Genomic DNA, 27,955 nt, shown 5'->3' on the forward strand with positions numbered 1-27,955 from the left:
GAATGATACTGAGGATGTAGCACGCAAAGCAAAGGCAGAGGCTGAAGCTATAGCTATTCAAGAAGGGGTTTTGAACAGGGCCAAAATTGAAAAACCATATGTCAAAGAGATACCTAGAAATGTGTAACATCAAGTTAACGTTGCTCATGTTATGCACGTACCTAGAAATGCAGATGTTAGGCTCGCAGCATTGCATTTGTCTACATGACTTTTTTGTCACCTCCATAAATAAGTAAATGAATTATTGTTTCAGAACAACTAAAAAAGATGATTTACTCTTTCATCTACACATGGATGAGAGGTGTGTAACAGCACATGTAAAAAACATAATTCACCATCAAATGTACACTTGCCACACCAAATGACAAACTTGATTAAACGTACCAGGGTTCATATACTCTCTAAATTGACTGGTAAAAGGCATCAGCTATTTCCTCACCGTGAAAGAAAATAAGACCCAAGGACAATAAATAGGGACATATACACGGAATACATTCAGGTATACAAGAACTGCACGACCAGCTATAGCTAAATGAGCTACTCCTTGAAAAATTAAAACATAAGGAGATAACTCTTAGTTGTCGTAGCAATTTGAATAATGAGAAAATCTTGCTTGTTCATACTCAACACAACAAAGTCAAAATTCTATCACCACAATCACACAAGCCCAAAGGAGCAAAGATTACCTTATTCCTCGAGGTTTGGATCAGTCGAAGAATAACACACCGGATTCTGAATCAGCCTCTCTTCCAAAAATCTAAGATACAGCTGTAAACTTCAAGTCGAGGGGCCTCAGAGCTCCCTGAACTACATCTTGAACCGTCCTACTGCGTCGGCAAACATCCGAAAGCTCCTCGAGTGTTTCTGTGAGGGCAGAACTCTCTGATCCCGATGCAGCATCAGAGAGAGCTTTAAGGAAGGTAGAAGATTCAGCCTCCGTGAGAGCAGTGTGTGGTATAAGTGAGATACTCTCCTTTGCCCACACCAAAACCCTGACACCATATGTCCTGGTTAGCGACAACAGGACGTATGTCACCTGTGGCAACAACATACACCGAAGAATAGCATATTTAGCAAAATTGCTATTAAAAATTTTCATTCCAAAAGAATCATGTGGTGCTATATACCTCCTCTAATCGAGAAGACGGAAGTGCTCCGGTTAGAGATGCAATCAAAATTCGGGTAAGAGTAGCACCACGAGGAATTATTGTACCATTTATTATGGACTGGTACTTTTCTCCAGCCGAAGAATTTGCAAGGTCAAAGACATCAGATAGAAAGTTCAATAAGGACTTGCAAGCATCTCTGAAAAAGAGACAAAACAGAAGTTAATAGGAAGATTGGTCTCTCCAACAAAACAAAAAAGTCCACTAATAAATGTGGATGCACATGATACCTGTGCTGTATAGTAATCCCAACCATCGAGCAGTCAATTAGATATGGAAATATAGAAGAGAGCACAAACAAATCAGGGCAATAGCGAATGCATCTTGAAGCCAACAGAAAACAGTCATCCGCTATGTCTGGTCTCGCAGTAAAATCCTGCATTACAAGGAAGCAAGGGAAATCTTAGTGGTTATATTAATTAGAGGTATAAAAACATGTCACCTTGCAAGAGTATGTAACACAAGGGAATCAAGAAAATTTAGTACTTGAATAGTTGTAAGAAGCTTTGTTGTATGACTGAAAAGTGACTCGATCAAATTTCTAAGGTAGTCGGCACAAGAGGGATCTGATCCAAACATCTGCCATTCAGGAAATCCATCAATAATAATAACATGAAAAATGATATTAAAAGGTAGTACTGACATGCACAAATACCATACCTTTATAACTTCACTTGACAGATAAAGGAAGCAAGGTTGATTATGCTGCAGATACAAGACTTGAATCTCCTCGAGCATTGAGCCTATGGTAACTCCCATGAATCTTCCACAGGTTCTCACCTTTAAATCAGTAAAAGTCGCAATTACTAACTCTAACACGATGTAAATTACAAAGAATATTAATATGCAGTTGATCCATAGGCAGACAAACAAAAATATAGAAGTAAAGCAAATTAAATAATTCAAAAACAGATGTGGAATCAGCAAGATTTTAAGAGAATAAAATATTAGTAAATGGTAAATGGAAAATTCATGCAACGTTTAAATTCATACAACAGCTAAATAATTCAAAAACAGATGTGGAATCAGCAAGCTTTTAAGAGAATAAAAGATTAGTAAATGGTAAATGGAAAATGCATGCAATGTTAAATTCATACAACAGCAAAATTAGAGCCATTCTTAATGCACGTATAGGCGAAGGTTTGAGTGGAAGGGTTCCAATTGGGCCATATTGCTCAACCCATATCTAATTAAAGTATTATCGACATGGAAAAGATAAACCAACATCCAACCAATTTATTTAATATAAATAGATACCAACAGGTCAACCAATTTAGAAAACAAAATATCACTTTACTAATTGAACTTCAAACAGAAACAGGCAGACGGAAAAGAGAGTATTGATTCAATGTCCAAGTCTGCAGGCCTTCATTTCTTTAGACAAAAATGCTTGTCTCAGTTTTTAATATTACAAAGTCAAACACAGATACGGTCCCATGTAGTAACATTACAAACTGGATTGCTGTAGTACGAACTCTGAAAAGTCAAATTCAAGATTCTAAATTATCAACATTATTCAATTTTAAAAATGTAATCAAATAATATTCATATACATTCCTACTATAAAGTCCTTTAGGAAAAGCTAAATAACAAAAGCACTAAACAATAAAACAAACCAATAAATTCATAATTTGTGATCTGCTATTACTGTAATTCAATATGAAATATAATGAACCAACTAATTCTATACCACAACCAAGAACCAAGATCGTTGGCATACCATGTACTGAACCCTTACTACAGCCTAGAATATTCCAGATTGCAGATAACTATAATAAAGCAATATTAGAACTATATTCAATCAGCTAACAACTTCGTCTCCTTCATGTTTATCAACATGAAGAAAAGAGGATATCATAGCCAAAACTTGTTGCCAATCAACCAAGAACCAAGTTCGTTGGCATTCCATGTACTGAACCCTTACTACAGCCTAGAATATTCCAGATTGCAGATAACTATTATAAAGCAATATTAGAACTATATTCGATCAGCTAACAACTCTTATCAATCTTTCAGATCTTCCTCAACACCTGTCGCGGTGCATAAAGGTAGGTGCATGTGGGCAACAGTAACTTGGGTGGTAGGAAAATGAATTGAGTTATGAGGACGAAGAGGAGATGGAAGAGTCACTTCAGGTCAGAGACTGGGTGGGAGGGAAAAGAACGGGTTAGAGGAGAAGATGGAGGTATGAAAAGATTAGAATGAATTTGGGCAGGGAGCTAGGGGAGAGGGAACAATTCACAAGTTGGGTTTAGGACCCAGGAGGGAGAAGGATAATGAGGAGAGAGATGGAAAAAGTGTCATGGAATGGGCTAGGGTGTTTTGTTTTCTAAGAATTTAATAAGGTTGCCTTAACCTAAACCATTTAACAATGGTGTGAGAAGAATTCACAAATAGAGCCAAACTGTAGGGTAAAATTGTTAGTTGTGGAGCTTAAAAAGAATATTAATGTGAAATCAAGATCCAAAGGGATCTCTGTTATTTCTCACTTCTCGAGGAATACGCATGAAATTTCTCTGTAATTTAATATTATAAGCACAAATTATGTAAACCATGGCAACAAAAGTTATACAGTTTAAAAGTGCCATACTAACCTACCCTATTAACTCACCATCTTTAGAGTACAAATTTAAGTGTTCAATCACAATCATTATGCTTAGAGTTAATGCATACACTATCATCACCATAGTACATGCTCATAAGAATCACCAGTGATAAACAACATACCAGGACCCATAACTTGATCATGTCAATATGTTCACTATAATCCATGAGCAATATGAGCAACTACAAGTTGGCCGATGTTAGTTTTGCTTAATTCACCACATCCCTGAGTATCTAAAAAATATTGAATAATCACATGATTCATATGGAATCTTGCAAACCAAATGTGAAACAGTACAAGACCAATCTTGATTTATAGCACGATCACTCTAGCCATATATGACAATCATGTGGTTATGGCAATGCAATGATGTTTTTAGTTATATGAATATAAATATAGCTGTCAACCATCCACCAATTTCCTCCAATAGTTAACAGCCTACAGCAAGGAGGGAGAAGGAACATACATCAAACAACAGTGACCTCACCAACCGGCCATGAGATTGCAATCATCTATATTGGTCCCTATAGCCTAACAGAACAAACTAAACTAGTAGAAAGGGTAATGATGTCTCCAAAGTCCAATTATTGATCATCATAGCCTGACAACAAAAGCAAATGGACTACTTAGTTTAGGTCAATTTGAGATGCCAAACAGATGTATGCCAGTAGCAACAGGCTTAAAAATCTATGCATCGGTGCAATGTCACTATAATACTATACTAGTAGATAGTGACCTTCCAATATGTTGCCAGACAATCCAATCATACTAATGAATGGCTGCTTCAGAAACCAACTTGAAGGACCTTTCCCATAATAAAAAAATATACAACATACTTACAGCATATTTACAGGCACGGCATAGAGACTCCATTGTTCGCATGTCCCAGCCACGACTACATCAGAAAAAGATGAGAATTGATTTCTACAGATATGGTACACGTATAGATCATAAGTATTATAGCCTCAGGAGGGTATCTGATCCTTACTGATCAAAGATAGTTTTGAAAATTGGCCAGAACCTGTTGACTGCTTCTGCTACAATTTCTGGAAGACTAACATTCCTGAAAGTGCACTTGCAGTTATATAATCAACCTCCAAAACTATATGACCATCAATTTAAAAAAAATTTAACCACTACCTGAAAATGCATGCAAGACGGTCAATATGAATCGTCAGCTGACTTGCAGGTGTTTCCTGTATAGATCCTCCACCTTGATTCGTAAACTCCTGATTTTTTTCAGAAAAGCAAATGGATTAGAAAAGTGAAATGTTTCAAATACTTGTCAACACATTATAAAGTCAGTGCTTACTTGTAATGGAGTAACAATTGGCAGGCAAACTAGCTCCAAAGCCTTCTTGGCATGCTCAGGTGGAAGTTCCTTGATGACCACACTGCAATATATTTTCGTAAGCACCAACAGAATCCTGAACTACAATGATGACTACACTATTGAAAACAGAACAACCTCAATGCTTCAACCAAATGCATTGAATCATCAGAAGACACTTTATATCCCCCTTCTCCACTAATGGCTATATGATAAATATGGAAAAGACCATCCAGTGCTCCAAGAAATTTCCTGCTGCAATCTAAACAAGAGAAAGCAGTCAAACCAGCATTAAAGGAATAAAATAAGGAATCATCATTCAGAACAAATAGAGAAACATAAAAGAACATTCAATTTATCATAAACAAGTATAGCACTCAAGAGGCTAGGGAAGTCAACAGTGCGGGGAGGGGCAGGGCAGGGAATGCTTCCTGCATCCCCATGCCCGTCTCATCCCCCATCCCTACCCCATTCCCTATTTAGGCAGGGCGAGGGTGGATATTGGGAATCCCCATTAGGGGCAAGGAACCCGCAAGTTCTCCGTATCCTCCTAATTAATTCAATCAATTAAGAAAAACAGCCACCGCAACACGGGATTGGGTGTGTGCAGTGCATAGGACCACGGAGAGGAGTTGTTACCGTTGAACGATGAAATCTTTCATTTGATTCCATTGAGCCAAATGGTTCTTGATTGAATCATAATTGATTCAATCAAGGTTCACCCAATCTACTTTGAATAATAAAAGTCTGGCCCGCCTAGTGTTTGGGCCTAGCATCTCAGCCCATGTATTAATGGGCTGGGTACGGGTACGAAGTGGAGAGTGCTATACTCGTCCCCACTCCGTATTTGCACGAGTAATATAAAATGCCCTCTATCCCCAGCCATTCAGGGGTGGGTCCCCACAGGTATAACTGACATCCCTACTCAAAGCCAAGACCCCAATAGATAAGAGGAGGATGGGACTAAACTTGAGCAATATGATTGAAAAGAAACACATTATTGGACCATTTTAAAATGTAGCACCAATTTAGGTATGGGAAAGGCTATGGCTTGTTTGCTTAAATCCAGCCTGGTAGGTTACATAAAGTGAGACTTCAAATGCTATCATGGTAACTTAAAACAAGTCAATCTAATAATCAGGTCAACAAAAATATATCGGTCTTTAACAACAGCATCAAAATTTGATGAGCACAGGCTATGTTGTGCAAAATAGGACCTAAGATTTTTTTTTTTTTTGAGGATGGACAATAATACTAAGAAAATTCTATGAATAGTTGGAACCTTCATAATATTTCAGTGAACTGATAAGATTGTAACCTTCATCAGTAGCATTCAAAATCAACGTCAAAAGAGTAGCCAAGAACTTGTGCAGTTATAGCTATGTACCTTCACATATATACTTAAATGCAACTGCAGCAGCTGCTGCAGAGTCTTCTGATGCACTCATGCTCTTGGTAAGAATATCAACTAGTGGTGGCAAGATTGAAAGTTCAACCGGAGCAGCATCAATCCATTTTGAATATGCTCCAATGGTAGAACAAACTGGGGAATTTCAAAAAACTTGAGCTCAATTACTGATACTCGTAGTCTTGCACACGTATGAAACAAGTTTTACCTGAGAACATTAATGAATGTGTACAACAATGTTGAAAAGTACCTGTTTGTAACAAGTAAGGTTCATAAGGAAGTTTTGGAAGTAACGCCATAATCTGCAGAATACATATAAGATCTAAGCAAGCACATTCCATCAAAAACCCCATAAATTATTACTTGTAAACTAATGGCAAATACTTCTACTGGATATCTAATTATAAATAAAATGATATTACAGTACAGAGTACACTTCCCCCGGGCTATCAATTATATAAGCACAGAAGCGGCAAATTATATTTTTACACAACAGGGCTTGGTTGTCAAATATCCTATACAACAAGTGATCGATCAACCCTAATGCTCAAGCAGTGGACAAAGCCTACATGATAGCTCTAGGCCACAAGCTACAAACTTAATGAGAATCATCCCATTCTTTTGAGTTACTATTGTTTACAGTTCTTATCGATCCCATGCTCTTTTCAGAAACCTACTACATCTTTACTTCAAACAAATGAACATGAACATTTCCATTTCACCAAATCCTAATGATATCTAGTAGTTTGTTACATCAATTGAACTCACAAATACAACACAGTGCAACGATGTGGAAGTAATAGTTATAACCAAGGTTCGCAATACCGTACCATACCGGTATTTCGACCTGGGCTCGGTACCGGTACGGTACGGTATACCGAGCGGTACACCTTGGTGTATCGAGTACTGTAGCACTGCTACGGTGCTACAGTACAGTGCTACATTGCTACAGTGCCTCGGACAGGTAACAGTCGGTCCGCGTACCGAAAACCTGTCGGACCGGTATGTACCGCCCGTACCGGGCGGTACGGCAGACCCTGGTTATAACCATGTACACTGGACAATTTCTTTCTATTTTACATGTATGCATTGTGTACTTCTATAAACTAAAAGGCAAACTCATATGTGCATAAAAAATTTAGCTAAGCAAACATATCTAAGTAGCCCCAAGCTTTTCTAGGCCCTAGGGAGTAACTCAAGTTAAGATGCTTAATTCAACATAGACCCCATCATAACCAAAAAGTTCAAGAGTCACTGGAGCTTCCTCGGTGAGAATAATGGTATGAAGTTGTTTTGGAACTTTTGGAATTATCATTTCAGCCCCAAAGTCCACAAAATGCCTAATTGAGCAAGAATTTCTTACTGCTTGAACCACCCTTTTATAGAATGAAGTTTATTAAATGTGACAACTATACTACACCAAAGGAACAAACAGAACCTGAGATCAATTTGCCAAGGGCTAATCTTATCTGCACAAATAAATGTAAATTAAACCAAACTGAAATGCCAAAGTAACACTAGAAGCAACTACAGCAAGCAAACAACTCTAGGGAAGAAGTCACTTTATTCATTTAATGAGAACTAACACAGTAAACTCTTTAGGCAATAAAAGTTCTTCAAATCACTAAATATTAAACATAAGGAACACCTTAATTTTAAAACCATAGTCTCCTTGCTACAGGATGCTCTTAATTTAACTAAGGAGATTTCTTTGTGCAGAGCTCAATAGTGGCAAAAGATCCATGTAGCTTCTGACCCCAAATAGTTGGGACATTATGGCATATCTCCTCCTTGTTACAGGAATATCGAGCCTGACTCAGTTTGCTAAATCACAAGGAACCAAGTTGTCACATTAGTTAATTCTGTAAAACAACCTTTAAAATGACTATTCTGTAACTATCAACTATTCAAGGGGTGATCAATATCTCACCAAGTTCAAGAACTTTGTAATACTGCATAGATATCACATTATTAAGATCATAGTGATGACACAGATATGAGATTGAACTTCAGACATTGTGCAACTATAAAACCAAAGGTGCACCAAGACATGACCTAATGGTTAGTTTCTCCCTTTCTTCTAAAAAAAGCAACCAAGTTCTAATCCATGTCAAGATGGTGCCCAAGTGCTGGGTTCAGATCATGGTGAGGTAACAGCCATCCATTAATATTTAAAATAAAAACTGACCTGAACTTCAGAAACTTCTACTAAGAGTAGGTGGAACCCATGGAACAAAAATCTTCAATTTTTTTAACTTTAAATAACCATAGCTGCAACATTTACCGAACTATCCATGATAGTTCATGCATTACATCCTTATTTCCTATTCCCAACATCATATTTTGACTGCCATAGTGCAGATACGAGTTTAAAAAGACAATGCCTCAGATAATCAGATTAGAGTTGACTGACACATGATGATGAAAGAAATAGTGCTTGATTGTTGGATCAAATCATCACTATTTTAAGGATCCAAAAGAGGATATGTTTAGCAATTATTAAAGATCAGGGTCTGTTTGGCGCATACTGTGAGAGAAACTTCTCATTAATAATTACAAGCATATACACCACACAAATGTATAAACAACAAAGAATTTGAATACTGCTGGACCAATATTTACCGATTGATATTTACCAGTCCAACTGAATGACAGTATTGAAGAGTATAGCTTGAAACTGGTACATACATACAATTTATTTCTATTTTCTTAATTTATTCAGTGATGCAAGATGGTATATGTTGGTAAAACCATCCCGGTATACAGGTACCACTCCACTCCAATAGGTTATGAAATTGGAATTGGACCACCATTTGGATCCTTATATACAGCAGTATGACAATTTTTTTTAAGCCACCCAAAACTCGTTAGCTTCCAGAAAATTTTTATCGAGATCCCCACTGCACAATCCACTTACACAATTTTAGATTTCTCACCAATAGAAGCATCCGATATCCCAGAGTCCATAACATTTAAAGATTATTAAGTACAACAAATAACAGAATTTCTTCAGAAATTCTATTTACATCCTGGAGATCACCAAAACTGCAGCCATTTTAGACTGACTGAACAATAAAGTTATATACTCTACAGAGACTAGATCATTTGACTCCACAAGATGCATGCAACTATCCCTGTAGTCCAAGGGACTCAGTCCCTGAAGAAATTTAGGACATGATGGTGCATTGCTGGATAATTGATTCCCACCAGTCCCAATATCAAGTAGAAAATCAATACCATGCATCAAGGAAAAGAACTAAAATGTTTATCGAACTTGCTAATTAAGAAAAGGAACAAACAACTAGAGAAATTCAGCTTATCAGTTTGTTTAAATTAGCAGAAGTAGACACCAATACAAAAGAAAATGGCTCTCGTGTAGACAAATCTGGTGCCTTTTACTTAATGGACTGTTCTTGTGAACTGACAACGTATTAAAACTAGAATTGTTTAGCAACAATGATTCAGATATGACCCAAATTGATAAATCTACCTGGGGCAATACTTCTGCTTCTTGAGTTGAAACAGTCTTAGCCACTGCTTGTATACAGAATAGTGCAGCCTCAACAGGCTGCCATTTGAAGCTCTCTCCATGTCTGTGATTTCCAACAGCCTATGATGTGACAGAAAAAAGTTGGATTAAAGGCTTAAGTCAACAAAAAAAAATCAATCAGCACCAAACACTATAATAGAATTGATTTTGACACAGATTATGAATTGCCTTTACCATGTGTCCTGAGCTGTGCAGCATGAGACACACGCAAGCCAATTGGATATCAACATCAATGCCCTCGTATCTAGGTAATGACTTGGCATACCCAATTTTAAGCCATCCTTTGTCAACCTGCAGACCATAAGGAAATAACCCTTTTCTATTCTATCCCACTCTCTTCCTTTTGTAATCATGTCATAACCATGACACACATCATACACACGACAATGCCAATGTCCTGTAACCAACATGGAGCATTCTATCACCCTTGTCAAATCAATCCACTGCCTTCCCTACTCATTTTCTTTCACTCGTCAATTTTGTGCTGCCATCAATATATGCACCACAGGGTTTAGCAAAGTGCTCCAACCAGCATAGGGAATTGCGGCAGCAAGACAATGCTCTTGCATATAACCAAAATCACCATATCCAATCAGCAACATAACTTAGTTCACCAATGTCTGGGACCTGTGGCACCCCCAGCACACCCCCAATATACCTCACCAGATGTAACAACAGAAGTAAAAGAGCACCAAGCATTGTGACCAAAGATGCCACTCAACCCCACCAGATGCTGATTAGGATGTTAAGAACTTAAGCAGGAAAAGTTTTCTTTGATTTCAACTTGCTGGTGATACCTGCTCTACACAGCAGTGGAATAACAGCCAAAGCTTTGACTGAAAAAGGATCTTGTTGCCCCATGTAATTAGTTGATGCAAATAACTAAAATCACCCAATGAAAACAATTGTATAAGCTAATAGTAAAGACCAGTATCCACATCAATTACATTTTTCATAAAATTTTCCATAAACTTATGATATATAAGTTTATAACAGCACACTCTAGAAGCAATTCTCAATGTTGACCATTATTCACTTAAACTAAATAATGCATTCTTTGGTATCTTTTGTCTACTACTCTTGCCTTGAGTCTTATAATAAAATGTGTTTTAACAGAAATCTCCCTCTCTCTCTCTCCCTCCCCCTCCCTAAAAATAAAGAGTAAACATTCACTATAAAAAATAAGAGTAAACAATCACTATAAAATAAACATCTAAAAAACATAAATAGTCATTTAGAAACAAAGAAGTCTCACCTGAAATAGCTTCATGGAGAGAATCTTAAGTGTTTGTTCACCGCCTAGAATGGTTGTCGCATCAATTAATACATCATTAACAGCTACCAAAAAGAAAAGAAAATTCATTACTTCACAAAAGTGCTGGATGACAGGCATAATTAGCAAGAAACCATGCCTAAAGAAATATATTGACTTCCACAATGAAAAGACTAATTGTATTTTTGACAACAACAAACCTAACTAGTTCACTATATTATACCAATATGCATTTTATTAGATTAATATGCACTTCTGACACAACTAAACATACATAAAACTGTTGTTAGTGGGTCTAGAAGTGACAACAAAAATGATCATCAGACATCTAAACCAAGGTTCGCAATACCGTACCGTACCGGTATTTCGACCTGGGCTCGGTACCGGTACGGTACGGTGTACCGAGCGGTACACCCAGGTGTACCGAGCACTGTAGCACTACTACAGTGCGGACCGGTACCGGGCGGTCCGCGTACCGTTGGCCTGTTGGACCGGTATGTACCGCCCGTACCGGGCGGTACGATTCGGTATGGCAGACACTGATCTAAACAAAATGCTGCACAATAGAGAGTATTCATATATTCAAACAAGTAAAACAAGAACTAAAAAGAGAGCTTTAAAAAAGAAGTCCATTTTTACCATATCTAGTATGCTTAAAATCCTTATGGTCCTCTTCTGACAGTTCCTCATAGTCTTTTGGATATTCAACTCGAAAACTTACCTGGCAAAAAATGTTTTAGAGTCGAGTAAGCAGAATTATCAGGAAAAGTGAAACAAAGAAATCAAGCTGAAACCGAATGAAGGTATAGTTCATTAGTTGTTAAGAATTATCCAATAACATCTATATAGCACTTGATATAATTCAGCTGTACATACAAGAGAAACCAGCATCTCAAATGGTGCACGGAAAACATGTAACCTCCTATTCCTTTCTGCCTCGATTGAACCCTCAGATCCATATGTCAAGTATGATTCCCTGGAATGTTTATAGTTTATGCAACTATTTCCTGATTAAACAGAAATACCAGATTTAAGTGACTATTATATACAGTTACCTTCTGGTCAAGATAGTCTGGAGGTTGTGCCAGAAGTTATATGTCATTGATGAAATGTCATATTCAGGGTGTGAAGCAACTTCAAGCAGTGCTTGTATGATAAGCATTGAATCATCAGAACCTGCAAAAAAATATCAGTGTCAAGCGGATGGAAGAAACAACCAAAACTTCCAAGTTCCAACAAGAAATTACTGAGTTGAACATAATAAAAAAATTCAACAAATTGCAATTGTACCAGTTGCAATCAACTCTACATAGGAATCCCCCATGTCTGCAAACAAGCGAGCAATGGCCTTCACATCTTCTTCATCCTGACCATTAATTTTGACAAGATCAAAGAGGTAGCCAAGATTGTGTAGTATCTTGAACATCAAGAAAACAAAATGCATAAAATTCTGAAGAAAACATGATACCAAGAGGAACAAAGTCAATAGTTACTAAGGACTAGATCTTTATCTTTACTGTTTACATCTGTTTCATTAGCATCAACCTGCAAACTCAGAATAGGCTTTGAATCCAGTTCCTTTCATGTTGTAAAGGTTGGAGCATGCCCTTTCATATATTTTAGTGTAGTTACTTTGTTCAATTCAATTTTTTCTTTTAAATTACCATAAGTGCATGATGGTAAAATTTCAGCGTTCTCATGTTAACTATATCCCACTTTCTATGCAATATTGTTCATATTGCAATTTGGGCCACATAAAGTGTGGACCCCTACAAACAAACAAGAAAAAGAACACAGTGCACCAATATTGGGTCCTAGTTCATTTAGAGTAGGTATTTTACTCCTATAGGCTTATGCAATGAGATGAACAAACTAATTTCAAACCTTGCCCTTCAAGTTTTTTAAACAACCATGAATTAGTGGCTTCCACTAATTCATAACATGGTACATGAGAAACTGATTAGGCATGATGGCCATGAAAGAGCACAAACCAGCAGTCATGTAACTATATCTCTCTATAAAAGAATATAGAAGTAGAAAAAATAGCCCAATAGTGAACTCAAGAAATTTAATTAAGGTCTGTCATGTAAACATGTTCCTGATTATTTAAAGATTGTTTGGTTAGGAGTGGGGTAATGTAAATTATTTGCCTACAAGACAAAAGGACTAGACAAAATGTTGGATCTTATCAGATTCATAACAAACAAAATGGAAAGCTATAAAAAAAAAGGGAATTAAAATTTCTAATCCTGTTAACATTTCCCAAAAACAACATCGTAGCACATACCCGGTTCATGCTGCAGACCATGACCCATAACAACATTGTAGCACATGGTCATGCCCAGCTCTATAAGATCACGACATCACATCAAACCTGGGCCATCCAACCCACAATGCACCTCTATTGAGACCTTTCCCGCACAACATTATACAATGTTTGTGTCTGTTGGCATCAAATAGGAAAGTAGTTCTTTGAAACTCTCAAAGCAACTAACATTTCTGACCGCTACAGATCCAGCCCATCTTCCAACCAATTGAACTATGAAATATTAAAGACCATATCGCCATGCTTCTTGAATACCTCCTAATACCATATCATCGTTACCCTCTGGGTTACCATATGCACCATCTTCCAACCAAGTTGCAGTGTTAATGAACTCCTGCATTCTCCAGATGCATAGAAGCAAACACCTGTTTTTTGTGTAGTGTCACAAAAAAAGAATTGCAACAGAAAATATTCATTCAATCAGGTTCATTGCTTAACTTCGGGAAGTTGATTTTGGCAATCTGCTGCATAAAGCCAAAGCTTACGCATGTACTGTTATCAACCAGGCAAAGGATTGTAATTACACTGAATGGAGCAGTTGACTGCTCATGCAAATCAACTGGGAAGGCAACAATTATGCACAGAAGCAACTCCAATATAAGTCATATTGTGGCTGTTAATATCACCAAGAAGGAGCTAGTGTTATTGATAGCAGCAGGAGAATGTAAGCATCCACCAGAAGCATTGCAGATGCTTAGTAATCACCATTGGAGATGTAGAATATGTTGACCCACTCCTAAATTGCATGTATTTGCAGCTAGGACAATAGTACGGGCAATTGTTGCGCTGGTAATTGCAATGTGTATGTCAGTGCAAAAGGTGGTCCTCCTAGTATAGTATGGTCAGCCCCTTTTAAGAGCCTATGCAATTTGGTTGAGCATAGTGGAGGTCATCATGGGTGACATCTCTTGTTTTGTAACGATGGTTGATGGCGTTTCAACATCCACAACTTCCTTCCCGTTGCTCAACCTATAAGTGCTACCACTTGATTGATTTGGGTAGGCAGAATAGCACTCTCACCAATTGGTTCTAATGAGGATAGCCACAAGATGATGGGATTAGTCTTTCCTCCCCAAGATTACCCACATGTATGTCATCATCTTGTCAGTGATGGGTTATAGTAGAGCCCAAGGAATACAATCTCGGGCACCAGACCTACTGCTCCAGACCTGGACCAGTATCGGTATGCCGATACATACCAAGTTTCATAGAAAGCCTAGAATGCTGTATAAACCTTGTGGGGTTCCTTGCATCAGTATATATAGATTGCTTTCTATAAAAAAAAGCTGTCAGAAACAGCTCATTTAATAAGCTAATAATTACTTTCAAGAATATTTATTCCAGAATCTAAACATCTTTCAACGAGATCAAGAATAAGAAGTATATATTGACGTAAGTGATAAAATTCACATATAGCAACTTCAATTTAACAGGTTCCAGTAACCAATTTCATAAAGAAATTTAAGACAATCAAAAAGAGGAGGCAGCATCTATACCTTTGAAGAATCTCCAAGTTGCTCCTTCAGACTCATTACATGAGGCACGAGAACATGAATTAGTGGCATTTGTGCAGACAGATCACCGGAACCTCCAGATACAGTGAAGTGTATCAATTCTGATATCACTGCATAGGATACATAAAATTGTCAAAAGAATGCAATAAAAGCAAAGTTCACTATAACTGCAAGACGATCATCCTAAATGATTTCATGTTTCTCAACACAATCATTCAAGTCTTTCATGGACCCTCTTTTTTTCAATATTACCTTAATCCATGAAGATAAACCCCCCAAACCAACAGGTGCAGAACTGTTTTATGTTGCACATGGTTGAACAACATCCATTTGGTGGTTTTTAAATTCTAAATATGTGTATAACCACTGAAGTCGAACAACTTCACAGACTAGCTCCCTATTACTAACATGTTCTGGGTAGAATAAAAAAACAAAGCAACATTAAAATAACTTTACAATTTAAAGGATTGTCGTTTCAGTCCATACAGAGCTACTAATTAGTATGTGCCATACCAGCTGCATCCCATATCGATACAAACCCATTTAAACCAGTATTTAAGAAAAAGAGATGACGTTTCTGCAGATACACATTCAGTTCAATTTTAAGAGGTCCCATGGGTTAACAAGAATATATGTCATACACTTATGAGAGTCCTATATCGAGCCAACTTCTGGTTGGTTATTTATGCACATATAAACTCCAGAAAACAGATAAAGTCAACATGTCAAAGATCTCGATTAATCAATCAACTACATATCTATTTATTATAAGTATGTTAAAATGGTTCTTTTACATACCATTTACAGCTGCCTCCAAAAGTTGCTCTGAACTTAAGCTCGATAAAGCTGCATGCACTAGAGGATGGGAAGCAAGTGTCGAGGCAGGAATCCTAAAAGAGACCATGTCAGAAGTTTCTAAACAATAAGCATGATAGAGGCTTCCTCAAAATTAAACAAAACTCAAATTCTTTTCAAATAGCCTATAGAGTTTCAAAAAGAAAAGTTTCATATATTCCAATTACAATATTCATACCCACGGCTCAAGCGAAGCCATGAAGCAAAACCCTCCAGAACCTGTCAGAGAATAATGTTGGGTAGTACCATTATAAAATTCACACAGTCAACATTCTTAACAGTGATAACCTAGCTGACCACATTTAGCTCTCATGAGTTTTTTGCGGGTTCTATACAATCATTTTCCAGTAATTGCAACAACATAATTTTTACTCTAACAGTATATAACAACATCAAAGCAAACAGGGTAAAACTAAGAACTTTATTCAGACAGACCGCAAGTGGGTCAAGCTTAAACAAGAACATTGGGCTCAATATGTAATCACTGAGAGAGGGTACAGACTACAGAGAACATAAATCATGTTAAAGGACTTAGAAATCAAGTGCATACCAGCTCAAAATTTTGCTCCAGGTCCAAATTGTTATAACTCATTAACTAAGAAAAGGAACTCAAAAAGTTTTTGCTAGATGAATATGAATATTTGATCAATGATATTAAATTAGCATGTCAGACAAGCATAAGATCAAGCGAAGGAAACTTGAAGCATTATTCTGTAATTAGAAATATAGCGAAAGTCAAAACTTATGATGCAAGCAAGAACTAGTACGAAAGAAGACCAATGCATAAAGGGAAAAAAAAGATAATAGAGTAAGTACAGATTATAACAGACAGAAATTGATGAATGGAAGTCACCGTTTTTTATGGTGCTTACACCCATCTCGGCATCAAAACTAAAGAGAAATTTTCATGGTTGATCGTATTGAAATAAGTATCCATCCAACCATTGTCAAGAAAATACAGCTGTAAGACCTTTTAAAGAGATTATAAACCCTAAATTTACTTCCAGAGTTATGAACAAACAGTTATTTAAGTGATTTAATCAGAAAGTCCACAATGAGAATCAACAATGACTAATAATAACTAAGAACATTTATCCAACAAATAACATCCAACCTTAACTAGCCTAGTTGAAAATGGTCCTAGAGTGAATGAACCTAGATTCAAGTACTAAACACGATTGAGGACAGTGAAAACCAATTGGTAGAAGGCAAATAAGAAAATTCTGTCAATCGTTGGCTGGGCCAGCTGTATTCTTCAAAAACCAGAAAAGAACAAAATCAAAATCAAAAGAATGTGAATAAACTAGTTAAATCCATCAACTAGTAACGATAATCTGTCTGATTGAATCATAATATCTATAAAAGATCTATTTTAACTGCACGAAAGACGGACTATTTGTAGTGCACTGCAAAAAACAATCAACTGTGATTAAGCATCATCTACCTCCTCTTTGAAATTATCAAAACCCAAACAAGCAGTCAAGAGACTGAGAGCAACTTCAGCTGATGAAATAAGTTCCTTCTCAAACTGACGCCGCCTTTCGGGACGAGCGGCTATCTTATAGCTATGAGCTTCCTGCAGAGAAAAGATACAAGGAATCAAAGACTCTTGGAAGTAAATGAAAGAAATAGCACTCAGAAGTCATATACGAACAATTTAAAGATAAGCAGAACCAGCAACTACTGGAATCAAAAGACAATGTTGAAGAGTTATTTCAATGCAAGTGTGCTGGACTGTCTGCTCAAAATTGTTAGAATGTTAGATTAAGAAAAGGGTGGCGTGCATGGAACTCGTGCTAATACAGAGCTTAGGAAAGGTCAGCTTTTGCTGTTCCCATGACTCGAAACCTGATCATCCAAGTTGCAAAGAAGCAACCCTATGTGATATGAAGGCTCATGGTCTCAAAATTGCTAGTTCTGTTGCAATATTCAAGTCAACAAAAACTTAACTCTAGTTTGCAATATTCAGATTTACATAAAGCAACATACTACACGGATTTTATTGTTCAGTGGGTTTCTTAATTCCTGACATTTTCAGCTCAAAAACATGTTGAAGACTTAAGAGAGCACTATATTAAATGCAAGATAGGATTATGAGAGGGCACACCCACAAAAAGAAATTGGTGCAGTTAGACAAAATACGAAAGAACATGCCTGGCTCATGTAGAAGTCTAGAACATAGTTAGGAAAAATGCAAGATAGGATTATGAGAGGACACTATGTTAAATGCAAAATAGGATTAAGTGTAGAACATTTTCAGCTCAAAAACATGTTGCCTTAAGAGAGCACTATCTTAAATACAGGATAGGATTATGAGAGGGCACACCCAGAAACTAGAAATTGGTGTGGTTAGACAAAATATGAAAGAACATGCCTGGCTAATGTAGAAGTCTAGAACATAATTAATCTTCACTCTGCATAATGGCATGATGCCAATAACCATGGCCAGTCGGCTCAGACCATCCTGTTTGGACAAAGAACAAAAGAAAATTGCAACCAGGGGGCACAAGAAAGTTCCAACTAAGGCAGAAAAGGTGATATTGAATAGAACCTGGTGAGTCTGCATGGTGACATGATGCCAATGTTAAAGAGGGTGAATCAATAGATTTGACGAAGAGAGAGGGGGGTAGAAAATATAAACATAAATACAACAGCCAAATTTGGCTGATGCTGAAACCTAACAGAAGGGGTGAAAGAGGGCGAGTCAGTAAAGTTGACAGCAGCAACAAAGAAAAGAAGAAAAAACCGCAACAGCCAAAGAAGACAACAAAGAAAAGGAACAAAGAGAGGGGGCAGGAATAGAAATTTCCTCATGGATAACAGCATCACTCTCATTAATCAACATCATTATTTATTTGTCTGGTCTCAACAGAGATACATATTGTAAAAGAGAGATAGAGAGAAGAGGGAGAAAAAGTGGGGCAAAATAGAGAATCAATAGAAATTAGAAAGGAGAAGGGAAAACTTTTTGTCAGTAGGAAAGTTCAAGACTTGGTAAATTATATGTTTCTCAATTGTATATTTCAATCAATTTATAAATGTTACATGTAAGAACATGAAAACTTTTCATATATAAGATCCTTTTTCACTTTTTTAATTATTATTATATTTTTATGCTTTTGATTCTTGCATTTTGTATTATAGTTTTCAATGATACATGATACTATACAATCATCCTGCAAACCCGATCCTAGATTTCTTGATTGCCCACAATACCAATCCTGTTAACACCACATATCAAATCACAGCAAATCCAGATGAATCCACCAATTACCATTTTCAAGGAAATAGAAAATCACCTGCTATGATAACCTAAATATGCCAAAGCACTTGAAAACAAAATAGCTTAAACTAGAAATACATATCATTGATAAATGAAGTGTACAAAGGCCATCATAATGATCAATGAATCTATTTCCATTGATAACCGCATAAGACCTAGCAACAATTATAGCAGGATTCAGGAGCTAGCATATGAAACCTTCATATTTTCTCCACCATGTCAATCCATGGTGGTAAGGTAATATTTCTAGTCAATTTCTACAAATTTTCATGTTTATAAAAGACTTATACTGTACACTGCATGAAGATATGAGCTTCAGTAGAACTCCTGTATTCTCATTTATGCTCTGTGCATTGCTGGGAAAGTAATTGGACAAAATCTTGTTCTGTCTTTTGGCATTGAAAAGGAAATATATGCAGAATAACAAGAAAAAAGAACTAGTGCTCTTTTTCTCCCAAGAGAACAAAAAATCTTCTACCTTTTAGGTAATGACATTGAAGGTCAAAAATTAGGCAATTGGGCAAATAAAATGCATGCTCTAGTTAGTGACTTAGTTCCCCCACAGCTTCATGATTTTGTTAAGTCAACCAAAATAAACAAGTTCAATTTTCCTATACCTGTATTTCCTTCTCCTCCAGGATATTATTCTTTTCTTTATCCTCATGTCTAGACAACCAATATTGGACCCTATGTTCGAATTCTAATTTTATTCTTACAGGTCTTATTCAAATCCATCTAACCCTGACTGAAAATTTATGCAAATTTTCAGAGTCTAGAAAAGATCAAATTTCTCACCTTACAGCCAGTCAAAGACAGGAGATAAATCTTTATTTGCTTAGCATACAAAATTTTATCTATCTATGCAAATTGCCAAGCTATGGTACCACAGCTATCATTACACATTTGATTGACAAAAAAGAATTGTGAAACTAAGCTTAAATTAGGCTGCCTTTTACCAAAATTTGCCTCTCTATATGAGTGTATATCAGCCAAACCAAGGATGCCCACACAGAGAAATTTGCCATAATAAAGTCCAAAAGAAAGTATACCATATTTAGTTGGCCCATTTGGTATATAAACTTCTTAGCTCCTCAAAGTTATTTATAATGATTATCATCTCTATAAATCTGATTGATTCCAGAAAAGATTAATTTTACTAATAATCAAGCAGAAAATTGAAAATTCACATTTTTACAGCCATCAATTTAAGATAGATATTCAAAATCCTATTTCCATTAACCATGTAAGGCATTTACGTATGATGACAGATGGCAATATCTAACTCTTAGGTAATTATCTCAAGATTTATAAATTCAACAGTGTCCAAATGAAGCTACGAAATTCCAGAATGTTCAGGAAAAGGTTTACAAGGTAGTAATTTATGACCAAATTAATTTCAGTTCCAAGAATGATAGCCAAGGTTACAAGGCACAAAGAGAGGAGAATAGCACATTGTCACCAGAATAACCAGTACAAACAAATCTACAAGAAGCTGTGTGCAAAGAGGCACTATGCAGCATAGCTTCTGCCAGAACTACTTTCTTTATTCTATTTTCAGTTTTATGGTCCTGATGTCCTGTTATGTTATTTTCAGCACATATGAAGAAGGTTGAAACTTCAAAAAGATATACCTGAGGCAAGACAGTCAGCAACTCTAGGAAACTTCTCATATACTCAGGATGAGATTTCATCTCACTGCTTAACCAATTTACAATACCACCATCTCCCCAGTCTTCGACAGATACATGCACAGCCAAAGCAGCAACAGCAACGCAAATCTAAAATAAAGATAAAGTTAATATTGTACCTAAAGACAAGACAAAAACCGAGGCAACAAATATCCACAAAATTACCTGAGTTCTGACTTTAGGGGGGCCCGTATCAAGTTTCTTAAGCAATGCCTGCATTTGCCAGTTCTAAGACAGTCAAATCCAAATATAAAGCTATGTAGAGAATACCTAGCGAAATGACTTGGAAAAAAAGGTGAGAAAGTGACCACCCCACTTTGTCAGTGATGCAATAGGTCAAAAATTAAAAATTCTATGATCGATTTAGAGTCAGTGAAGATTCTTATGCCCACTTGTCGCTTGAGTGATTTATGTGGAAAGCAAATTTAAAGTACAGTACTCTCCAATATCAACCAATGGTCAACATCAAGTAAACTAAATTAACAAGCTCATTATGTATACTTATTGCCCTACAATCAGCTTCCACTATAATAACTCTACAACACGGTATAAGCTAATAAAATATCAATTACAAGAGATCTTTTCTCATTATATAACACTCAACATGAAACTAAAATTGTTCAAAATATCAATGGTGTTAAGACTTAAGACCATATCAGAAGTATTAGCTCAAATGACTAATTTTGCATACTGAGACTAAGGTTTTAAAAACTGGATGTACCAGCTTGTATTGCCTTGTATTTACCAGTCTGAAAGGGGACCAACAAGCAACCATCAAGTACATTTCAAACATGAAATCATATCTTAGTTTAAGAAAAGATAAAGTTGTTCCCACAGCATATCTCAAAAGTTCAAAAACACTGTACAAATAGGTTGCATGGTTGGATGAGATTCAATTACGGAAAACTAAGATCAAATATAACACAAAAGGGAATGCTACTTGTTTGGAAGCATATTTCATTCATGAAACCAGAAATCTTTACAAACATCCATGTGACACTAATTTATTGGTCTCCATCAATGGAACTAGTAAAACCAGAGTGCAACCTACAACTTAATATGTTGGCATGAAGGTTCTAAAGCAAGGTTTTAGATAGCAGTACTAATATTTGTAGCAAAATCTTACAAAACTAGTACATACTGACCGGTACACTACAATATCAAGATTCGCCATTTCGGATACCGGACCCATCTTGAAGATTTGTTGGTATGGTACGTATCGACCTGTACCGATGTACCGACACACAATACGCCAAGGCATGTCAACAGGGACTCGAGCAAGCCGCATCTCAATGGTGAGTTGGACAAGTACATACTGCCTGTACCATACCGACTCGGGTGGTACAGCAAACCATGTACAATATAACTCCAAACATTAAATAAGTTAAAAAATTATTTAATATCTCAACAGCAACTAGCGCAATTGGCATACTTGTAAGCTATTAGACCTGTATATTAGTGCTGGGATACTGCTGTATTCAAAACCATGCTCTAGGGTACTACTATACTAGTGAAATAATAGCAACCTCCCAACCTCTTAAATGAAGTGTAACCTTGCTTGAATTTATTTTTTTAATCTCACAGATGCTAGTGATAAATAGCCATTCAGGACTTATGGATGGTGTAGATTGAGAGAAAGTATTTTAGGGTTTATAATCATGCACATCAGACAGTAATTAAAATTAAGTGTCAACATTGATAGTAGACAAAGAAATCAAGATCACCAAATCCAAAAATAGGATGTGAAAAGACAGACATTCAGAACACTAAATTCTCTCTTATTCTATTGCTGCTTTAGTCAAAAGTTCTACTACTGCAAAATAGAAGAGCAACTTTATTTTTCTTATAACTAGTGACTTCATTTAATTGTATGAGAACAGGTATACAAGATAAATCGGTCCTAATAAACTAACTGAAGTAGGTTCAACAATCTTGAAGCATTCATATTCAAAAAGACTCAACAATTAGAAAATATAGCTGTGAACCAAAATGCCTGGCAAGCACAGCAACTTCAATTCACTAGGTAGCACATGCATATGCCCAATAACATTATAATATGTCATACATTTATTAAAATGTGGAACTCACATATAATGAATCGCGTAATGGACGAAAGGCTTCTGAAGGTAACTCTTCAAAGTCCCGTTGTACCTAACAGTGGAAAGAATTGTAAACAATCTAGCAACACAAGAATGGAAGGGTAGATCACCTTTAAGCCCCATAAGTTATTCTTGAATAAAAGCATACAATATTACCTTGCTTCTAAGAGTCTGGGAACAGAATATCAGTGTCTCCATGTTGCTGTTGGCATCATGAAGTAAGTTATCAGAGACCTGAAAAAAAAAATCACAAAAACTTAAATAAGTATTGCTACAAATAAAATCAACCTAAAACATCTGAAATGAAATCAGAAACTATAAGATAATAAAGGTAATTAAAAAATAAATAATGGTCATTTTTTAACAGCTTTATCCTAGCCACATTTCATTATAGTGGCTTCATTTTATTAAGTATTCTGGTCAAGCACACATGCTATGTTGCAACAAGGTCATAGATTTGCATACAATATCTACAAGATGTTTCCCTGATTCCCATTATCTTATAGAACAAATATGACCCTTCTTCCCAAAGATATTTATAGTCTTTGCTGCAGTATCAAGTAACTCATAGACTCCCAAAATTTGCATATGTTTTTCTAAAACCATCCTAGGACAAATATGTGCTACCGACCAGTTAGTGCACATATGCTGCCGACCAACACATGCCATTCTAATGAACTTCAGCCTAAAAGACAGACATAGATATCTTTACTACACATTCTTTGTGTTAAATCTAGTTATCATTATCATTTCTTTTGCTTGTTTAAGATTGGGAACGAGCAGAAGATATATAAAAATGAAAATGAAGCCTAGCTTTCATGTTAAATAGGGTAGAACCCAGCAAATTACAGAAAAGGAGACCCACCTAGCCTCTCCCACCAAAGATTGCCCCATCTTGCACTCAATCCACATGGATGGTGTCAAAGACTTATGAACTGCCATGTATTGGGTAGTTCAAATTCTGCATCTTATGCATCCAGGCATTCTTAAAAATGAAGATGTGGAACTTACAGATTTCCCAAGGCCCTCATCCATGCCTATTGCATTCTTAACTGAGTCTACTAAATTGTATAAATAGGAACACCAATTTAAATAGAAAAGCCCAGGGCTCAAAGCAAAGAATTTGATCAACTCTCAAAAAATTTTAAATACATTTAATTAAATGCAGATGTAGCAGAAACCTGCAATTCTAATGTTCCTGGATTACAGATTGGCAGACATAAGTCTGATGCTATAAGAAATCAGGAGAAATTTAAAGGAACAAATAGCATTGCCAACAAGAAAATAAAGCAGTTACACGTGTCGTTAAGTCAAAACAGTAGTAATAACAATGATTTAAAAAGCGCTAAGCGTCAAAAAGCATTAAGGTCCAAAAACGCCAGAGGCGCTAGACGCTCGCCCGAGCGAAACGAAACACTAAAATATAAAAATATATAATATAATTAATAAATATAATTATTTAAATAAAAATATGATATTAAATTTTAAAAAAACTTACAAAATCACAATATCACATTAACAAAAATCTCAAAATTTAAAAAATAACAATAATTTCAAATAAATAAAAATTAGCAGTATTAAAATCAAAATAATATATTATTAGTCTAATAAATAAAAAAATATTGTTACTAGTATACTGTTAACAGTATACTATCGAGTCGATGTGAGAAGAGGTAGCAGAGAGCAACGGCAGCGACAGCGGTAGCAACGAGAAGCAACAGCGGAAGCGGGAGCGGCGAGCGATGACAATGGCAGCGGCAACGGCAACGGGAGCAACGAGCAGTGATAGTGGCAGCGGCAGCGATAGTGACAAGCAGCGATAGCAGGAGCGGAAGTGGCGAGCGACGATAGTGGCAACGGTAGCAACGAGCAACGATAGCGACGAGCAGGGTTAGGGTTGGGAAGTCGCAAGAGGAAGGCTAATATCGATGCTTTAGTTGGTTCGATTGAACCAACTAAAGCACTGAAGACCGAACCACACCTAAAACGCTAGTTCGGTCGCCTGGTTTAACCCGGGCGCTCACCCGAAGCGTCCGACGCCTGGGCTCTTTGAAGCGCGCCACCTGGAAATGAAGCAAGGCGCTCGGGCCTCGCCTCGCCCGAGCGCCTATTGAAATCACTGAGTAATAAGCTTTCCAGAACAAAAGGAATAGAACAAATAGAAGAGCAATGACAAGAAAACGAGCAACAGGATAAGTGGAAAAAGGAACTGGAAAAGTCAGCCTAATAGATTCCTTTATTCTTAAAGAAAAGAAACAAACAATTTTTTCACATTCTATATCACTTGCCTTATTAAGATTATATCCCATACTAGATGCTGCACCTTTCAAGAATTTCTTTTGTGCAAAAAACACCCTATTCTTGGAACGAATATGTAGATAATATAAGACCCCCACCTTTTAAATGGCAGCTGCCATGTCATACATGGTCAACCATCATGTGAACAAAGGTGCTGGCTCGCAACACCCCAAAAATGGGGAGATCAAACAAGAGATAACACAAAAAAAGAATACTTACCTCTTCTTCTCAAGCAATGTATAGCCTTCTATGTTCTCTGTTCTAACATGAGACAACAAAAGGAGAGGAAAGAATGCAGAGAGGATGGCAGCAACGTGTTCTGGCAGTGGAGAGAGGAAGAGGAAGGAAGAGAAACAGAAGATGTAAGAAGAGAAGAGTAGATGCATTATATAGAAAGAGACGTGACTAGTGGCAAAAGAATCAGCAATAAAGATGATAGGGCATAGTGCAGGTGTCAGGTGTGGGGGATTATATTTGGATCAGCTAGGGGGAAAGGGCCAACAGAATTGGGTTTGGATCAGGTTGAAGATCTGGGTCGCCCAGATCAGCCTTGGCAAGCACCTGGGATGCCTAGTGCCTCAACTAAGGTGCTCGTGGATGGTGCCTAGACCTCACCCGTAATACATCAAGGCACTTGGGCCTAAACTCACCCAACTGTCTTGGCAAGCACCTGAGCACCTTTTGACGTCTCCGATGCTAACTAGACTTGTCTTAGTTTCCAACTCAAGTTGCACCATGACTTTCATGCCAAAGCCATACAGCACTGAATAAGACTTGAGTCCAAAGCATTAGTTTCTGCTGAGAGCAGTTCCTATATGGGATCAAGAGAGAAACCATAGAAGAAGTTTGATTCAGTTCTTATGGGCTGCTTTAAGCTAAACCAGTGAACCACAACTATATAGAGCGGACAAGATATTCAAATAAAACTCATACACAGAAGACATCACATTTCCAATGAGAAGATTCCGTCAAAGATGGCTTCTCCTAGAACTTTGTGGTTTCTACAATAAATCTGCTTCTCTAACCTAATTACTGAAAACAAATGATAAACAATATATTCAACAAAACGAAAAGTCCAGACTGTTAAATGCTTCAGAATACCAATTTTCATTTGAAAGAGACGAAATATCATAGTTCCCATTCATTTTGCATCCAGAACACGGACCCTCAATAATGAAATCACAAATAAAATATCCATTCTTCTCAAAAAAAATTTAGCCATAACTTGTACTCTATTAATTTTATGTCAAGCTAATCAAATATATGTAAACAATTAGATTCTTTAGTAACCTTCAGCTTTCAAAATCATATATAGTTGGTATTAGGAACATAGCAATTAGCCTGTTTCCATCGATGAAGTCTACCATTTAACCCTCACAAGAAATGTGAAATATGAAGCAACAATGTAACCACATGATTCAATGTGTGGACTTGCTTGTTGTCTTCAAAGTTCTCATTAGCCTCTTCAAATGGTTTCTCAAACTATTGCTATTACAACAGTTTGTGGACTTTAAGTATAAGCAATCCCTTTTATCTGTGAACTTTAAAATGTATCCTTGTTTAATTATCATTTAGCAATTTCTAGTAGGACCTACAGTGCCTTCAGCTATTAGATACATGAAATGATTAATACATCTAAAAGATGATGTAAATATATATAAGGTATGTATGACTCTTACTTTGAAGAATTAAAGTTCTTTTTTTTTTTTTAAATTGCTCCTTCCATTCAAGTATTACATAACATGTGTGCTTGACGCTTACAGGACTTGAACTCCTGCCTATTGACTGTGGACACAAACACCAAATGAACAAGAAAAAAAATAAGAAAAGTGGATTATTTAATTTTTGGCATGACTGGATGTACCTGTCTCTGACAGGCATTGGCTTTTGATACGAATCGAATTGAAGCGACAACATCCTCAAATGAAACAGTTATCTTTAGCGAGCTCACTAACACATGGCGGATGGAGGAATCTATGATAGGAAATGCAAATCGAGACCCAACTTGAGGGACCACAAAGCGTCTGTGTGGTTCTATTTCCTCATTAAACTACCACGGATTTCACAGAAAATACCAACATTGGAATAATCGTGCTGTAATCCCAAACCCTTCACACTATTAGATTAGCGAGTGGCAACCATCCTCGACAAGATTCTAGCTAAAACGGGAGGATCATTGACAAATGGGTACGAAATTCCGGAGATAACAAGAACCAGAGTAGAAGCGGAAGGCCGTGGCGTTACCTGCCAGGCGTCGATGGTGTGCTGGAAGTCCTGGAGCCAGCGGTCGGCGCGGCCGCGGACGGCGTCGTCGGGGTGGTGGTAGAGGGCGTTCAAGGCCTCCTTCACCGTGTTCTCGAGCTCCATCCACCGTCCTCACCTTCGATTCAAGGGTTAGGGTTTGCAGGGTTTTGGGGGACCGAGCGTTCCTCTTTCTTCGCCTCAATTTCGTCTCTCCCGACGCCCTCTCCTCCTTAAATTTTACCTTCCCCTTCTTCTGGTCTTGCGGTGGACCGAGGGAAAAGAGAGGCGGAGGACGATCGGAGAGCTTCGTCTTGTG

At 37.0% G+C, this 27,955-nt stretch overlaps 1 protein-coding gene across 1 annotated transcript; it reads right to left on the reverse strand.

Moving 5' to 3' along the window:
- Positions 1 to 441: 441 nt before the first annotated feature.
- On the reverse strand, positions 442 to 27,955 carry LOC135597390 (transportin MOS14-like). Its single transcript, XM_065090283.1, has 27 exons — positions 27,640 to 27,955; positions 23,254 to 23,331; positions 23,087 to 23,149; positions 21,164 to 21,211; positions 20,942 to 21,088; positions 17,472 to 17,603; positions 16,206 to 16,246; positions 15,971 to 16,062; positions 15,155 to 15,282; positions 12,623 to 12,698; positions 12,388 to 12,508; positions 12,209 to 12,308; positions 11,972 to 12,053; positions 11,315 to 11,397; positions 10,000 to 10,119; positions 6,760 to 6,811; positions 6,489 to 6,644; positions 5,240 to 5,363; positions 5,084 to 5,165; positions 4,912 to 5,000; positions 4,760 to 4,834; positions 4,612 to 4,666; positions 1,827 to 1,946; positions 1,653 to 1,745; positions 1,397 to 1,542; positions 1,128 to 1,305; positions 442 to 1,036 (listed from the first exon to the last, which is right to left on the reverse strand). The coding sequence occupies exons 1-27, from the start codon at positions 27,760 to 27,762 to the stop codon at positions 758 to 760; spliced, it is 2,883 nt and encodes a 960-aa protein (XP_064946355.1). The 5' UTR covers positions 27,763 to 27,955; the 3' UTR covers positions 442 to 757.

The sequence above is a fragment of the Musa acuminata genome, chromosome BXJ1-11, assembly GCF_036884655.1.
Source record: "Musa acuminata AAA Group cultivar baxijiao chromosome BXJ1-11, Cavendish_Baxijiao_AAA, whole genome shotgun sequence".
NCBI classification, from domain to species: Eukaryota; Viridiplantae; Streptophyta; class Magnoliopsida; order Zingiberales; family Musaceae; genus Musa; species Musa acuminata.